The 17,481-nt window shown below is 37.0% G+C and overlaps 3 protein-coding genes across 9 annotated transcripts; 1 reads left to right on the top strand and 2 right to left on the bottom strand.

The window, feature by feature from the left end:
* Positions 1–3,723: 3,723 nt before the first annotated feature.
* Positions 3,724–10,642, bottom strand: LOC105208013 (zinc finger protein 2). 2 transcript variants are annotated; one of them, XM_011177735.3, is made up of 5 exons: positions 9,607–10,642; positions 7,938–8,177; positions 7,631–7,860; positions 6,946–7,335; positions 3,724–6,701 (listed from the first exon to the last, which is right to left on the bottom strand). In XM_011177735.3, the coding sequence occupies exons 1-5, from the start codon at positions 9,793–9,795 to the stop codon at positions 6,356–6,358; spliced, it is 1,395 nt and encodes a 464-aa protein (XP_011176037.2). In that variant the 5' UTR covers positions 9,796–10,642; the 3' UTR covers positions 3,724–6,355. The 2 variants fall into 2 exon arrangements, with proteins under 2 accessions (XP_011176037.2, XP_039308981.1); XM_039453047.1 differs by lacking the exon at positions 9,607–10,642 and adding an exon at positions 8,361–9,206.
* A 177-nt stretch (positions 10,643–10,819) lies between these two features.
* Positions 10,820–15,225, top strand: LOC105208012. Of its 5 annotated transcripts, none has more exons than XM_039453044.1 (4): positions 10,822–12,431; positions 12,511–13,372; positions 13,461–13,821; positions 13,892–15,225. In XM_039453044.1, the coding sequence occupies exons 2-4, from the start codon at positions 13,088–13,090 to the stop codon at positions 14,713–14,715; spliced, it is 1,470 nt and encodes a 489-aa protein (XP_039308978.1). In that variant the 5' UTR covers positions 10,822–12,431; positions 12,511–13,087; the 3' UTR covers positions 14,716–15,225. The 5 variants fall into 5 exon arrangements, with proteins under 5 accessions (XP_039308980.1, XP_039308978.1, XP_011176035.2 ...); XM_011177733.3 differs by having other exon boundaries at positions 10,822–12,627; positions 13,020–13,372; XM_039453045.1 differs by having other exon boundaries at positions 10,822–12,627; positions 13,004–13,372.
* Positions 15,025–17,276, bottom strand: LOC105208011 (cilia- and flagella-associated protein 20). Of its 2 annotated transcripts, XM_011177730.3 has the most exons (4): positions 16,956–17,242; positions 16,722–16,810; positions 16,288–16,658; positions 15,025–15,636 (listed from the first exon to the last, which is right to left on the bottom strand). In XM_011177730.3, the coding sequence occupies exons 3-4, from the start codon at positions 16,561–16,563 to the stop codon at positions 15,331–15,333; spliced, it is 582 nt and encodes a 193-aa protein (XP_011176032.1). In that variant the 5' UTR covers positions 16,564–16,658; positions 16,722–16,810; positions 16,956–17,242; the 3' UTR covers positions 15,025–15,330. The 2 variants fall into 2 exon arrangements, with proteins under 2 accessions (XP_011176032.1, XP_011176033.1); XM_011177731.3 differs by lacking the exon at positions 16,722–16,810 and having other exon boundaries at positions 16,956–17,276.
* Positions 17,277–17,481: the final 205 nt, after the last annotated feature.

Below are 17,481 nucleotides of genomic sequence, written 5' to 3'. Positions count from 1 at the left end.
ACAGGGGGTTCCTACAGTGTCTCAACAATGTAAAAAAAAAAGTATAAAAAATTGATATTGACAAACCTGAAAATTTTTTCATTAATAGTTTATGAAAAACAGTTGTACAAACGAAAATCGGCTTTGTCGAAATTGATTGTAAATTTGTGTCATTGCCCTCCGGATTAATATTGGAACGCGCATTATATGTTCCTAAATGAATTCACAGAAAATATTTTTGCGCGGATTAGATCTTTCTGCGTTACATTTTATATATTTTTAGCTGCTTATTAATTGCATTAGTAGAATCATAGCTATTGAGGCAAGTTTCTAAAATACGAGTGCGTATATATTTATCTTATCAATTGTAAAAAAAAGATGCGGTATCTCACTGATATGATATTCTCAATATTGAATGTCGTTGATCTTTTCATACTTTAAATTGTTAGCCGTCTCAACTACGACTCACGTCTGAACAATGAAGCTAGCTAATTAAAATTTTATCGAGCTTGCCAATATAACGCAAAAATGATGTGAGTGATATTGCTATTCTCATCGAGTTGTTGATCCTCGTTGAACTTTTAATTCACTCTGTAACCATTCTGCATTATTTGTCTTCGATTTCTTTTTTGTATCCTGTAGAATGCAGGTCTATCGACCCTCTCTGAATCGAGGGTAATAATTTCCTGCTATTTTTGTAACGCTTTCTCTTTCCGAATATTTTTCTCTTATTGGAGAAATGATGTACGACATGTAAAATATCTGAAAAGTACGTAGAAAGGAAAACATAACGACATAAATTTACAAAAAAAATATTGTTAGCAATAAAGAAATCATATTTTGATAACGAAGATAAAACTGAAGTAACACATGATATTTATATAAGATTTACAAAATATTTATAATAACTTAGAATATTTTATACGTATTTTTATCAAAATATTTCATATTTTTGTGGTTAATTAAATAGATTATAAAGATTTATCCAAAAATATTTAGGTTTAGATATTTTAACAATATATTGAATAAAGATTTTATGATTTTTTTTCCTTTATGTATAATAAATATGCATAAAAGTTTTATACGATATTTAAACAAATAAATAATAATACATATTTACGAACATTTGTTATGAATATCATGCACTGTCTGGAAAATAATGCAATTATTTCATAGACTAAATGTTTTATAAATATATTTATGATAAGTCGATATTTTAGACTCTTCTCTAACAACGAGATAGTAATTAATATAAAGGAATGTTGCGATGCTTCCGTGCATGATATAAGTAAAAAAACTGGGCCAAACTTGTTTACGGCCTTCCTGTAGTTTTGCATCCGCAATGCGCGTGAATCATGCACGTGCGAACGAATTATACGTCGATTTCTTTGGCAGGACTGTTTGCTAGTGGTTAATAGAGCGATAGAGCGTAGAGAAAAGATTCTGAATCGTCATGATCAATATCTCTCGATATGCTATTGCGTAGTTTCACACGATGACGTCATAATTTAAAAATTGTAACTGTGTGTTATGTAATTCGCGATACTGATATGTATCACACTATATCTTATTTGTCAGTCTTAATTCCAGTACAAAGTCGTCGCCGGAGACTGCGTCGATGTCGCTTTTTTGCTAAGTTCTGTCTGTAGATATTTTTAGAAGAGATATCTCCCGGGGAAAAATTGTTTATATATAATTACATATATTTATTTATATATGGACATATTTCATATACAATTATATATAAAAAATTTTTTTCCAGGTTGTTGCCTATATTTTCGTTTGATTTCTCATAGTGACGGTAAAACGTATCAAACATCGCTGTCAGAGTTATGCAAATAAACAGTATAAGATTACTAGTTATTTCACAACTTTGTAACGATAAAAATGAATGATCAATACTTGTTTTGTAAATTTTAAAAATTGAGTATTACTTAATTTGATAATATTTGCATTGTAAATTATTGTTTGTTACACAAAGTATCTCCCAGAAGAAAACAACCCGAAATGTTCAATGCTAAATAAAAAAAACATTCACTCTTAGTTCTTATATAATAGTTCTTATACATACGAGTATGTATATAATCAGAGCCATTGCAAGCAAGTATGCAAATTGTGCACAAAAATACATTTACAAGGGGAGCACACACACACACACACACACACACACACACACATCAAATCAAGTTTTAAAAATTAATTCTCAATTTCTAACTACACACACAATTACGTGTACTCGCTTCTATCAGATTTAATTTCTTCTAAAACAAATATTGTGTGTCAATTTAGAGAAATAAAAGTCACAACATCTGAAATCATTGGCGATTGAATAAATTATTTATTTTTAATTGTTATTAAAATCTTTCATGTATGTACAGAAATCGTGTCGAGCATCACGCATAAAAGTGATATGCGTCACCTCACAAAATTGCTCTCATTTGAAAACTATTTCTAATTTTGTCAAAGGAAAATATATGTTGCTTCTTCCGTCGCAGAGAATCGCGGTTTTATGTGCGCGAATTTTGGGACAGCCTATAAGATGTAGAAGAACGTGCGTTTTTTAATGCATTATTTTAAGAATGATAAACATAGCGAATAAAAAATGTCGATTAGATAAAATTAATCTTTGTGACATCAAAACACTAATATAAGAAAAGAGTTTAATTGCATTCAAAGGGCGATTGTAGACGCAAATAATACGTTACGTAATACTCATATTACGAAAGATTGTGGGTATTAAATATATATGTAAATTATGAAAAAAAGTAGACTTTTTACATTGGCACTAATATCGCTGCACGGTTTCTAAGCAATTTAGAACAACGTTATCATAATTCCTGTTTATCACTGTAAAGTAGTTGTAAATTTCTTGATAACAATTCCGAGAAAATGAAAACGGTCGCATGTGTCTCTACGTGCGGTTAGACGATATATTCTAAAAGCTTTTTTTTTTTTATCTTTGCTGGATAAGATGCACGGAAATTTACTCATTGCGTGAAACCGTGTTTATCGTGCCATTTCGTAATTTTCTGGTTATCGATATTGCGATATTCGGAGACGTCCATCATCGTGATATCATTTAATTCCATAAAAAACTGACGTAGTTGATCTAGTCACAGTTTTGATGTCTAAAAATTTAGATATCTAGATACAGATTGGAAAATAATTTTATTGAGCCATCAAAACAATTATATAGAATGAACAACAATTATATAACGTCCAAGCACGATAAGCAAGGTTGCAAAAAATTTCAAGATATTGCAAGATATTATAACAAACAATTTTAGTGCCCTAATTATTTTGATGGGCCAAAATTATTTTCAGATCTGTATCTAGCTAAATTTTTAGACACTTCAACAAAATCATTCTTTTCATGTTTTTTTTCAAACCAAAGATGGGCCTGATGGAAATTATCATGTACGTACAACAGTTTGCAAGAAAATAAAAAAAAAATAAAAAATATTGATACTGATACAGATACTATGCGGTTTCTTGGGTAATTTAGAACAATATTATCGTAATTCTCATTTATCATCGTAAAGTAATTGTATACAACTATACATATATGAAATTTGTAACTACTTTAAAATTTATAAAATCACATTTTCTAAAATAAGATTACAGATAAATAAATAGTGGTAAACAGAGTGTGTGCGCCGTACTCTCAAAAAAAGTCTTCTTGAAAAAGAAAATTAAGAAAACTAACAGATAGAATTAATAAAATAACAGATAAAGATAAAGATATCGCATTAATGTCTGTTTATCAGATTAACTTCAATTTCTTTGATTTACACTGTATCTTTTTCTAATTTCTAGAACTAGGAAAATATTAAAAAATAAGTTAAATCGAAATAATCTGCATTGGCAGAAAGGTCGATTTCAATCTTAGGAAAATAAGTTTTTCTTAATTGTTGAATTTGGGCTTCTAGTAGTAAATTTAAATAACAATAAACAGATCGTGTGTGACGTGCTCTCGAATGACAAAGAAAATTTTGAAGAAACATTTTTTACCTGGGTTAAAATCTGACACCCATCCGCTTGAAGTATCTTAAACTGATTAATACCACACAGCCCAGCAGGAATAAATTCTTCATGAAATTTCATTAAGACGTATCCATGGTCGTATTATCGCATGTTATGCACGCCATTGATTTAAGTATGCCACGTTAAAAAGTCTTTTTCCATTTTGTCAATGAGAGACGTAGCCGTTTAAAATCGTTTTTACTCATAATTGCACAGTCATCGATAACATACATCCGGCCGTCGGTTCAATGACACGCGCGCAGTGTTATTTTTCCTTTTTATGCGAGCGCGCAAAGAAATGTGGGAAGCAAATTCGATTAATTTTATACAATTAATTTATTTCATATATACGTCACAGATGTATTTTGCGCTAACTCTACAGAATGATCCTCCATGGTATTTGTCTGCTGCTAAATACGCTATGTTAATTTTCTGCATTACACAACTGGCACTTCTGAATTATTGTTAATTACTAGTCTCGATTGCTAGGACTGTGTGTCTTTGGCGTGTCGGTTTTAGAAAAATACTCAATTTTTGATTCTCTAAGGTCTAAAATGCATGAATGACGACGATTGAGCCGCGAGCACTGAGATATGCTCTTTCTCTGTCAAAAATTGATTATTTTTATATATATATATATATAATCACTATTTATTGTTACCTATGTCTATAAGTGTCTGTGTATATAATATATATATATATATATATGTCGGCAAGCGGTCCGGAAAAAACGTAATCACAAAATACACGCTTGTATCTCTATGAGCTAATAATGCTGCATTAATATAATGTGATTACACATGTGGTTTCCCTCTTTTGTCTCTGCATTACGTAGTACGAGCTACTTATTGTTTGTGTGTACTGTCTGTCGTATGTGTACTCGTTTCTTTCTCAGGGCCTGTAATGCTCACTATTTATACGCCTTCTGCGATCTGTTTTAGCGCGTGTGCGAATGTATACGGAAGCACGGACTATTATCTACGTTTACACGAATTATCTACCTAATTAACTAACTTAACTATACCTTCCTAAAAACTACTCAGACTTCTGTTTAACATTTACCTCATATATCTCACTTATAAGAATAACGTCATGATCGTATTTGTAATATCGACTACGGCGCTTCTACACATATCGCTTATTGATAATTAATACTGCCAGACGACTAGACTTGGGTTTCATACACAACATTCGGTCTTGTCCGCCTTTAAAGTTATTATCTAATTTGACACATAATTTTCGTATACAGTCTTAACATTTATGATGATGTTTGTATTGTGCTAAAAATATGTCACAGGCTACAAAACTCTGTTTTTTTTTCTTCTTTCCGCAAATTTTCTTTTTTCGCTTTTTGGTCGATACGTATGTTCCGTATAAAGTTTCCTATGGATTATTTGCTCTCTCAATCGCTGTGAGTAAAATAAGTTGTGTTCTTCTTTAGAATCTTCGTCACTGTTTGAATAACGTTACAATCGTATATAATCTACGCTCGTAGAATAGTATTCCTATTATATGGTAAGTTGTAAATTCCATAACCAGTATAAAACGACGAGTACCAATACAATTATCACAGAGTTTTCAAGATAATGTCATATAGAGTATAGAATTACGATATATTTGGCTATACATAAAGGTCCTTGTTTTTTTTTTAGTAGGAAGTACACAAATCATGTAGTTTCTAGTATCTACTCTAATACTACTTTTAATTGTCTCTCTAGAAAAATGAAAAAATAAAGAGGTATGCGCAAAAATGTGGCAGTGTGTGGATATTTTTATCACGAAAATAAAATGTGCTAACATATAACAAAATCAGATTTAGATGTGTTAACCGGTTTAAAAACAATACATTTACAATAATACAATTACATTATATTCCTAGAAACATTTAACAATTATTATCTCTTATCACTAAAATAATGTGTAAAAATTGCATTAATATGCATAAAAAATAAGACTAGAAGTATCAATACTTAAATCTGGCTATGAAATTTCAAACTTACTTTCTTTGCTATTACCGTAGTAAAGCTTCAACGCTAAGCTTACTAACAATAATGGAAGTTCACCAATATCTCATATTAACAAACATCTTCTATCAGACAGTAGAAAGACATGTTCAATAAATAATTAACAAAATATACAGTACCAACAACAACGTACTTAACGCTAAATGTATATAAATAATTTAAGAATAAAACATACAAAATTTTTCCATTCTCGTACCTTAGCACCGTTAATCTCTGGAAATAAAAGATTTATATTACGACAGACATTAATATATGACCAATATACGATCACTTCGGCAGAACATTCATCCGAAATTCTAAGACCAATCTTCGTATTGACTGCCCATGGTTCATCTCATTAAATCCGCCGCTCTCTGTCGATCCCGATGGACCTCCCGTGGATGCATTCTCTTACGATGTGAAAAACAGTTGCCGGAGCTCGCGAAAGCTTTCGGACAGTAAGGACACTGATAAGGCCTCGCACCCGTGTGCTGATTTATGTGGAATTTTAAATCCTGATTTCGCTTGAATGTCTTATCACAGAGCGGGCATGCGTGCGGTCTCAAGTCCGAATGCGTTATGCTGTGGGCGCGTAACGTTGAATTCGTTGGATACACTCTCCCGCATACGTTACACGGAAATTGTACGCCGCCGTGATACTCCTTGTGTCTGAAGAGATTCGATTGAGTTTTGAAACTGTAAGGAATCAAATTGTTTTTAATGACACTTGAAATACTATTGATAATAGTACAATTAATATATTATTAGACAGTTCAAAATTTAATACTAAAATATTAATATTACATATTAATTCAATATAAAAATAAATTAAAAAATTTCTCTAGAGTTTAACAATAATTCTTTAATATTTTACTAATTAATACTAAATAATTAAATACTACATTGCTATGAGATTTATTTCAAGAAAATGTCAACGTACATTCTTCCACATATGTCGCAGCCGTACTTTCCTTTAGGCCTGTGAGTCTCTAAATGCACTTTCAAATTTCCCTTTGTAGAAATCTTTTTACTGCAGATTGGACAGATAAAGTTGCTGGACGAATTATTATCACTGTTCGTATGAAGCACACCGTTCGTAGAATAAACGTGTTGGGATTGTAAAATAGGCTTTCCGTCGAATCTTCTCTCTCTGGGTAAATGTGACCACAAGTGATTTTGCAATCCGATTTGCGATATAAAAGATCGGGCACATATCGTACATTCGTGTGGCTTTGTCGGTGTATCGGATGTAGTTTTACCACTGTCCTCATGCGATTTAGATTCATCTTCATCTTTCTTCTCTTCATCTTCCTCCTCTACTTCAGTATTTCTAAATAAATGAAAGATTAAGAGAGTACATTCATCTAATAATCTTTAAGGCTAATCCACACTGTGTTTCTTTGTTTTCTGTTTCTTGCTTTTTGTTTCTTTGCAAACTATTTTATCGATAATTGTGTTTCTTGTTATGTATTTTTGCCCTCTTTCATTGTTGGTCAATTTTTATCTGGTTTTTTATAGCCAACCTCAACAATGTACGAAGGGGCAAAAAGGCAATGGGCCACTAACAAGAAACAGGAAGCAAAGAGCACATAAGCTTTTATTATTAATGGTGTAGAAATCCCTACTTGTTCGTTAAAGGTAACGGCTCCGGCGTATGTGTCCTTGTAATTTCTTCCTCGTTATCCGAGGAATCTGAAGCTTCGGACGAAGACTGTTCCATACCGCACTGTAAAAATAGCATTGGATCCACCTTTACCTCCATTTCTTCCATGCTCGGAGTGCAACGTTTGTCCTCTTGGGAATTTGATTCCTGTGGTCCAACTGATTCATCTTCGGTTAAGATTTCTATTGCACCCTACAGGCAAGACAGTGACGATACATTATTATACTACGGATAAAAATGTAATGTAGGCAATTTATGACATACTATACCTTTGTCAATATCGAATGTAAAAGCCCTCGGTTTTCCGTTTTCTTTGCAGTATCTTGCATATCTTTAATACTCTGTATCTCGTCATCTTGTACAGGATTCGTATTGTCAATGTTACCATAAAGCTGTGATCTCAACTTTTCTTGGGTACGGTACGCCATCATCGCGAAGCGATGGACACCCTCCAGTCTTTTGACGCATGTAGCACAGACCATTTTGGAAAATTTGTCCTCCGACGATACCTGCGAAACATAAAAAAATTAGCACAAAGCTACAAAAACATTTAATAGGCTCTGTATTATCTATATTATTTCTATAAAACACTTTACATCTTTTTTTCTCAAAAGAGGAAAATAATTATTGCAAAATTCTCATTGTTAATTAATATTTATCAATGTTTTATATTTTATTATGATAATCTATACCTATTCTGCAAATTCAATTTATAATTAGTCCACAGGAATACAATTCAACGTGACTGTCATTTCCAGATATTGACGTGTGTGTATATATATAAATATATAATATTACGTCAATTGTGTAATAAATCGTTTATCGTTTATTATATTGTTTATGGAACGTTATTTTAGCGTCCATCATTATAATATTTTCATTAATTCGTCATCTCCCATTAGTACGGCGGCGCGTCGCGATTCCTCGAACGACAATTAACCTAGCCTTCGCGAGCATTGATAACGTCGGAGATGGACGCAGGGAAGGATAGACCTTGTTTATTTCGAAGGAAAAGTCATCCGGTCGTTTCTTTTCTTTCTTCTTCTTTGCATGAGACGTCCCGGTCGACGCAATTTATTCCGCGCGACGTCATCTCCCCGACGTCGCTCCGCCGCGGACGCGGCCCTCGTTTCCGATTGTATTTATAGATGTAGTCGCTCATACATATACATATATATAGCGTACACATACACGCGCGGAGAGAGCACACGGTATACTTATTGTAATCAATAAAATGCTAATTTTTAACACTTTTGTAGCTCCGCGCAAAATGGTCGCGCTCGACCGACGCATCCCGCGCGTAAATATAACGACGATCGGCGCCCTCTTCCCCCTCTCGCCCCCGCGAAATCGTCACGCTGCGTCCCGCGATGTCAAGCGAGCTCGCTGACATTTCGCGGCTCATTTCAGGCCGATTAATTTTTCCTCCGCTGGAGATTTTCGGCGTCGAGGCGTGACCTAAACCACCTCCTCGTTCGCTCTCGTCCTTTTAAGCATCCGCATCGCGAAAATGTCGTCGTTATATTTAGATGAAGTCAGAGTCGATTTTGTACACGAACTTTATGTTATATGATGATGAAAAAAAAAAAAAGGGAAGAGAACAGAGACGATCGCGCGACTCCGAATCGTCATCGTCGAGGTAGTGATCGCTCCGATTTCGGAAAATCGGCGCGATCGCGCCGCGATCTCTCGCGATCTCGACCGATCGCGAGAGATCGGTTTCGATCGGCGAATGGCGCCGACGTGAAATTCGAAATTCGGGCGACCGGCACGTGATCGCGACACCCGCCGCGCGGAAGGGCACGAATTTGAAGAAAAAAAAGAGAAACATGCAGATAGAGAGAGAGAGAGAGAGAGAGAGAGAGAAATAAAGAAAAAAAGGGGGAGGGGAAAAAAACGGCCGACGCGCGAAAAAGCGCGCTAGCGCATTTCACTTACCAGGATATGCAGATATTTTCGTATTTTGGTCTGCAGGTAATGACGCCGACCTTCCTCGGCGAAAATGTGCATCCCATCGTCGTCGGTGGCGATGTCGGCCGCACAGATCCGGCACTGCGCCGCGGCGGAGCGATCCGCCGCTTGCCGATCGCGCCGCTGCTGCTCGAGATCGCGTGTCGCCGTGCCCATTTTTCAAAAAGGAAAACGGACGAGCGCGAAGACGGGGGGAAGGAAGAAAGGGGAAAAAGGGGAGAACGAAGGAAGAGAGCGGCGAAGGAAAAGAGGGAGCGATAAACGAAAGAAAGGATGACTGGCGTGTGCCGGTCGGGGGAAGAAGGGAGACGATTTTTCTTCTCGTTCCACCGCTGGAAGACTTTTCGCTTTGGCCGATCCTCTCTCTCTTTCTTTCTCTCTCTTCTTGGCGGGGAATCTTTTCTCTTTTCTCCTCCCGGAAAGAGAAAAGCCGAGCTGGACCGGCTAAGACGAATAAACGCCGAACCGTCGAATCGTCGTCGGCCCGCGACGCGACGGAGTCTTCATGTACCCGGATGACAACGGCGGGGCATCCTCGGTCGCGAGGAGGCAGCGGAGATGATCACCACGGCGGCTGACGCGCGCGCGACCGAGAAGGAGCCGCGTTGTGTCTCCCGACGGCGACGGCCGAAAGCGAGCGAACGGCGCGGCGACGGCTTGATTATTCTATAACGATTTTCCCTCTTTTTTTGTTCCGCCGTATACTTTATGAGTGGAGCCGCGGATTGGGCGAGATTATAAGCCGCGCGGCACGGCACGGCGCGACGCGACGCGAGTCGTCGTGCCGTGTGCTCTTTATAAAAACAGACGCGCGCTCGCCCGCGCTCTCGTCGCGCGCGGGTATAGTCGTCGTCGGGCGTCGGCGTGCGTCCGTCCCCCGTCCGTCTCTCTCGCCGCTGCCGCCGCCGCTCTCCCTCCGTCGGAGTATGCCGCGAGTGCTCAATACAAAATATATAATAGCATTCGTCGATTTGAAAAACATATGATATAACCAATTGTTTTATTTATGGATTCCGCCGGCGCCTCGCGGCGCGACGCTCCCGCCGCCGGCGCAGCGCGCGTATCCGTGGCGTCGCCGCCCCCGCCGCCTCAACCACCGTCTCCTCCTCTTCCTCCTCCTCCTCCTTCGCCACCACCTCCGCTTCCTCCTCCTCTGCCACCGCCGCCGCCGTAGTCGTCGCCGTCCGCGAAAATCGTATATTACATCGATGCAACGACGACGCCGCGGCCATGCGGCGCGCAAAGAATAAAATGCATCGGCGCCGCGGCACTCTTAATTGGTCCGCCATCTTGGCCGGCGCGCACGCCTCGCTCGGCCCGCCAATTTCTTTTCTCGGGATTCGCGCTATCGCCGTCGACGCGCCGACGATCATCGTTTCGGCCGTCGACGTCGTGCGACGATCGCTCGCTCGCTCGCTTCACTCGCTTGTCCGCCGTGATCTCGAAATCGCGATCGGTTCCTCGATCCGCTCGGTTTCCCGCGCTTTCCCGCTGTTTCTCGCCGCCACGGCGTCCGCCGCGCCGGGCGTCACGGCGCGCATGCGCGCGCCGCCGCCGCGGCGTTTTTGCGCGCCGCGGAAAGTAGTCCGCGCGGCCACTCGACGCGAACTCGAGCGTCCCCTCTTCCTCCTCTTCCTCTTCCACCCACCACCGCTGAGAGGGGTGGAGCGGAGAGCCGGCGCTACGCTCCACGTCCCCATTTAAAAAAATCAATACTTAATAATTAGCATTAATACGCCCGCCGAGTGTACGTGTGTGCACGTGTGCCGCGATTATCCCCTCCCTCCCCCGCCCGCCCGTTCCCCCCGTATCGCTCCCTCGATTTTCCCTCCTCCCTCCCCTCGCAGCCCTTAATCACGCCGCGCTCGTTATAATGACACGATCATTATTTCGTTAATTATTCGTATCGACGTTTGTTATTCTCTCCCCTTTTTGTCCCGGCGACGGGATGATTTTCGCTGGTGCGCGATGGGGGGGAGGGTGAGGAAAAGGGCACCCCTGCGAGAGAATTCATTTTCGGGTGGAATTAATAATAAAGAGAGGGATGAACATGAACGCGTGATTATCGATGCCTTTGCCGCGATGACGTCTTCGATCGGATATGCGTCTTGTCTCGTCATCGACGTTTTCAACACGCTGTAATAATTAGCACACGAAACGCAAATAAATTGATTAAACGTCAATGTGGAACGGACAGAATGAACGTGACGTATCCGCGATTATTGATGCATAATTACGCAGTTTTGCGGTATAAAGTACGCGCATGAAAAAGACAGGAAAATTGCGTTAAATTTAACGTGTTTTAGCGCATAAAATATTGTAAAAAAAGAATATTTGAAGAAAAATAAATAGAAAATTAAAAGAATGTACCTCATTGCTAATTGCGGGTATTATTTATCTTTGCAATTTATTCTTCCTGTAGTGATGGAGTGCACGCGGCGTCTCCGCTTATCGCCGGAATTTGCCAGAATTCATAACCTATTGGAAAGTACACGCCTACTAGTTGAAAGTCTTCGCATTACCCACAATTTTCATCACGACAATCGCGATAAATGATAAGCGTACGGGGAAAACGCACGGAAACAAACGCAGACGAGCGAAGAGGTACATAACCTCTAAGGGCTTAGCTCCGGAATAAAAAAAATCATGAGAATAGTTATAAAATTCTTGTCGTTTTCCACCAACGCGTTTTATCACGGAAGAGAGGAGAGATCATGTTGATACTTCTGATGGAAGTCGCGATGTTCCTCGAGAAAGAAGTCATGTCGGTACTCCCTTTTTCCTCAGCTCCAGTAAGCAGCTGAATTATCTAACTCCGGCGGCGAATTCGAGCGGAGATCGGCACCGACTGTGTTTACGTTTTGTCGGCAGATTCTGTAACCTGACGACAGATTGGCAACCGAAATCTGGCGGAATCTTTCGACGAATTCGGCTGAATTTTTGCCGCCCCCTCCACCTCTGGTGAAAATTTTCCTCAGAATTTTTCATGTATGTTAATTATGAAACATTCTAAGATTTCTATTTGCTATGTAACATCTAATAAAATGTTATAAAAACTAAAAAAGTTAAAAGTATTTTTTTAGAAATTATGGAATGAGGAATCTTAGAATACTTCAGAATTCACATGTATGAAAAATTTTAAGAAAAGGACTCTGAGTATTTCTGAAAAATGTTCCAATTCGTATAAAAATTATAAGCAAAATTTTCATCAGGGTCATCTGCGTCAAACTGTGTAGCGAATCTACCAAACTTTGCTATATTTTTGCCAGTATTCTACGTACTGAATATTGAATATTGCCCAGATCCAGTAGCTTCAAATCTACGACCTTTCTATCGACAAAATTTATGGCAAACATTTTTACAGAATTTGTTTTCAATAGACTCTGCTCCGGGAGACATAATTTTTATAACACGATCACAGTGCGTGTATTATATTTCCCATAAAAAGATGTTAAAGAACGAGATCTGTGGGTACATGTTACTGCTGTACAGCGTCGCGGATAAGCCGTTAGAGCTATGGTCGAAACACATTTCCCACGGTGGCAAGGTTCGCAGGATGAGGGACGACCAATTGCACGGGGATAGAATAATTGAGATCACTGAACCACACAACAACACGATCTCCACGAGCATAACTATCCCTGCTAAAATGCTAGACGTTTTGAACATAAAGCTTCCCATTCTCGTGTTAATCATAAAGAATTTGAATTTGCGGTTCAAGCTGGTAGTACAAGTACACATATGCTTTATAAAAATTACTTTATAATAAATATTTGTATTGCGCTTAATGTTTTAACGATAATTTTATCTTCCATGTGAAGATAGTAGACAAGAAACAATATCGGAGAAGATTCGTATTCATGACCCACAATGTTGAAAAATTGCCAAACATCAACGCGAATGTGGCCTGTATTCCGCTGAGATTGGAGGAATCTTGGAATTTCCTGGAGATAAATCTTCAGACTCTCTGCCATGAAGCGTACGGAACAGATTACGAAGCTCTGCAAAGAATAATGATTTATCCGAATTGTCATTTGAGAAGAGTGTATCTGCAAGATCGTCATTACAACGATGACGAGATTCCTCCTGATAAGATGCGCCAGGCTTTCCTCGATATGTACATGTTAAAGCGGGGGATCAATTTCATAGAAAATGCTTGTCAAACAGAAGAATGTTACACAGGTTTTATAGATTTTTGAAGAGATGTAAAATATATACACATATCAATATATATTTCTTATTTGACTTTCAGGATCTTTGAAGCAAATTGATTCGAATTGTTCTGCTAAAGATAATTCTATTAGTGCACCGTCGAGAAAGATGGACTTACATAAAACCGTTGGTTGCACGGAAAAATTGAAAAACTCAAATCATTGCATGGATTTAAATTTGCACAATTCTAGCATATTGAAAAGGAATCACATGTCAATGGACGCTTTAAACAATGCGATAAAACCGCGTAATCAGAATGTTTTTACAAGACGAAGTGAATGGTTTACAAAATCTTTGATAAATGATCCAGTTGTAGAAAATAAGTCGGAAAAAAATAGTAGTGAGGTAACAAAAAATGAGGAACGATTTGCAGTAAAAACATATAAAACAGGAAACTCCTTGCTAAATATAAAAATTAATAATACGTCACGACCGATATCTTCTATCGAATTAGAAAAAATCGCAAAAAGCCAATTTTTGAAAACACATGTAAACGAAATATTATTTGAAGACGACAAATTAGCAAAGTGTTCACAGGAAATTCAAAATGCAGGGGATACACACATTAACTTGAAAAACTACACATTAAATTGCATTAGCAATACTAATAATGTACAAATAGGAAAAAATAATTCCACCGGTGCAAAATTTAAAACATCCGCCGTCAGTTATCCATCTACTTTTAGTCTATCTGAAAATATCAAGCCTGATAAAATAAGTAATAATGTCTCTAACACTCTAAGCGATGCATATGTCATTTCAAAGTATAAATACATAAAAGAAAGTGAAAAAAATATCACCAATCGTTTAAAATCTCTGGTAAATATCGAGGAAAATACTGAAGATATATTCAAACGCATTTAATCTTTAGCTGAGAAAACAAAAATAGATAAAATAAAATTACACATCTAACGACGAATAAGACTGTATCTGATTCTACACCTTCAAGTTATTAAAAATTTTTTGAAAATTTATAGAATTTATGATGCCGCAGATAGAACTACTAATATATGTATATATACATAACATAATAAACATAAAAAGAATTGTTATGATCAAGAAAATTTTTGTAGACAAGCAAAAAAATTGTGTACGGTGTATAATTATATTCTTAATAAATTTAATCGGTTTTTAATAGATTATTTGAAAATAGAATTATAAGAAAAGTATATATAAACATAAAAATGTACATACTTTTTATCCATGTATACAATAAGCAAAAAATACAATTTAATACACGAACATGACACACACCATCTATATTCTATGAAGTAAAAAATTAATTTTAATGAGTTATATTAGTTGTCATTTTTTGAGCAATATATAAAATCAAGGCAATCATCATTTCAAAATAAATTATCTTTTATTAAGTAATTTAAACTTTTGATTCTTTTAAAAGTAATTTGAACAAGATTTTAAAGAACGTTTTCTCGAGTGATTTTTTTCTTTTACTAAAAGCGCGTATTTCTTCACTAATTTTCAACATTTTGCCTTGTTTTGAATGGGCAAGAATAATTTAAATTCCGCTGGCAATTCATCCTCTGAATACAATCGGTCTGAAAAGTACACCCGTCGTATCCTACAATTAGCATGAATTTGGACCCTCAATGTTTCCACATAATTCGTTCCATAGGCACGGCGTGTGAAATCAGCCAAGTTGAACTGTATTTGATTCCATCCATCGTCTAGTCTCATCGGCATAGTGCATATAAATGGTTTCACTCTCGTCGTGGATTGATAATTGCTAGCACGAAATCTGCGGCGTACATTTTTGTCGTCGATTATCTGCAATGTAAAAATATTTTTTTTTTTTTTTTTTACATTGAGAAGAGAAGTTTGAGAATTTGATGAATGTAAGAATTCCTAATTCTCCTCAATCTTCTGATCAACATGAAAATCTGTAACAATTACTAATGCTGGATCTGAGACCACTTAATACATGTTGACTAAAAGGTATTGTTTAATTTCAAGAAATCAAAATAATTCAAATGATAAAAAGGCTATATTTAAGTTTATTAAGTTCATTTTAATAAACTAATTCAAGATTTATAATTGATAGTAGTCCAATAAATTATCAGTTTTGGAGGATTAATGTATTAAATATCGCTAATGCATTGACTTTTGGCGCCAAGTTGCGATCGCGCCTCCTGATAATATTAATTGCAATATATTCAATATTTATATAAATGTATTAAATATGTTTGTAGGTGATACTGTGACTTTGCATAGGAGCAATTGATTAAACAATTTTGAATTTGATTTCTGACTTCCATGTATGCCTCAGTTTAATAAAAGATTGTAAAATTAAAAGTTGTGAGTGAAGGAGTATGAAGTGAACAATAATGATAATCTGTTTTGGAAACGTATTTCCATAAGATTGGTTAAACATTTCTTCACAAGTTTCTCTATAAATTAGTGTAATAAAACTGAGCTCACCTGGACTTCGAATGTGAAGTATTTCTTCAGATTCTTGATAATCATCACCAGAAAGGGCAGTTTTATACCCAAAGTCTTCCTTGGATCCGCGGGACATGTGATATACGTAGTGCTAACGTTGGTGCCCAGTATTTCCAGGACAAGACTTTGGATGTCATTGTCGGTGATCCTTTTGATATGTCCATTCCTCACCTTCTTGTCCCAGATTTGCAACGGCTTACTGCCGATGCTGTACAGGATGGATAGGAAACCACTCTGGAAGGTGTTCTTGAACATTTTTGGATTTGTTCGGGATTCCGCTGCTCCGAACTAATTTTTCTCTAGCGCAAGTCCCAAAAAGAGGCTCCTTCTCCTCTATTTTCTTGTCAAGTCTGCAATATGAATTAGTATTTAATTCGGCCGATTTCTCGGCGCCGACAAACACTGAAGCTAACCTTCTTCCATCTTAAATTAAGTAAACTGTGCTAAATGATTCCGGAGCGGAGTTGAAGGCACCGCATCACATCGGCAAATAAAGACTGAGCTGAAAACACGTTACGGGCGACGGCTTAGAAAAACTCATGCTTATACTTGAAACAATGAATTTTCCGCTCTTTGCGCATCAATCGTCATTATACTTAATCCATCGTTTCACGAGTTGTTTTACGAAAATTGGCAGCGATTCTAACCTATAATTGACTGTTTGATCGATACATCGTTCCCCAATATATATTCATATGAATATGTCAACAAAGACGAAGCCACAACTTGGATGTGTCAGATCTTGGCAAACTGACGGAATAGCGAACTTAAAAAATTATTAGGATTACAAAAATAAAATTTCGATCGTATTTATTAAATTCCTCTATGTTTTCGAGGTTATAACAATTCAAATACCGATAATCTAATACAATCTAATACGTCACTGGGCTAGAGAGCGGGCTGCCGAATATACAGTGGACGACTCCTTGTGGCAAAAGGCTGTACTACGATGTTTTATTTTCAGTTTCGCCGGTAAAAAAAAGGATCTTGCATTATACATAAAAGTATTTCAAATATTTAAGATATTTACGTTTCTCCCGATGAAAAAATTTTCATACGTAGTATTTAAAATTTTTCCATATTTTAAATCTATAAAGATTGCTGAAAAAATAAACTTCAGATTTTTTCTTTGAAAATTATAGAATGAAAAATTTTTAAATATATTTAAAAATT

Source organism: Solenopsis invicta, chromosome 8, assembly GCF_016802725.1.
Source record: "Solenopsis invicta isolate M01_SB chromosome 8, UNIL_Sinv_3.0, whole genome shotgun sequence".
In the NCBI taxonomy this organism is placed as follows: domain Eukaryota; kingdom Metazoa; phylum Arthropoda; class Insecta; order Hymenoptera; family Formicidae; genus Solenopsis; species Solenopsis invicta.
Note: the sequence above shows the minus strand (reverse complement) of the source record. Positions and strands in the feature narration are given on the sequence as shown.

Coding starts and splice junctions, on each gene's coding strand:
- LOC105208011 (XM_011177731.3), bottom strand. CDS start 16,563: ATGTTCAAGAACACCTTCCAGAGTGGTTTCCTATCCATCCTGTACAGC. Junction 15,637..16,287: donor ACTTCACATTCGAAGTCCAG/GTGAGCTCAGTT, acceptor TTTACATTGCAG/ATAATCGACGACAAAAATGT.
- LOC105208013 (XM_011177735.3), bottom strand. CDS start 9,795: ATGGGCACGGCGACACGCGATCTCGAGCAGCAGCGGCGCGATCGGCAA. Junction 8,178..9,606: donor GAAAATATCTGCATATCCTG/GTAAGTGAAATG, acceptor TATGTTTCGCAG/GTATCGTCGGAGGACAAATT. Junction 7,861..7,937: donor TACATTCGATATTGACAAAG/GTATAGTATGTC, acceptor TCTTGCCTGTAG/GGTGCAATAGAAATCTTAAC.
- LOC105208012 (XM_039453044.1), top strand. CDS start 13,088: ATGTTAAAGAACGAGATCTGTGGGTACATGTTACTGCTGTACAGCGTC. Junction 13,373..13,460: donor GGTTCAAGCTGGTAGTACAA/GTACACATATGC, acceptor TTCCATGTGAAG/ATAGTAGACAAGAAACAATA. Junction 13,822..13,891: donor AACAGAAGAATGTTACACAG/GTTTTATAGATT, acceptor TTTGACTTTCAG/GATCTTTGAAGCAAATTGAT.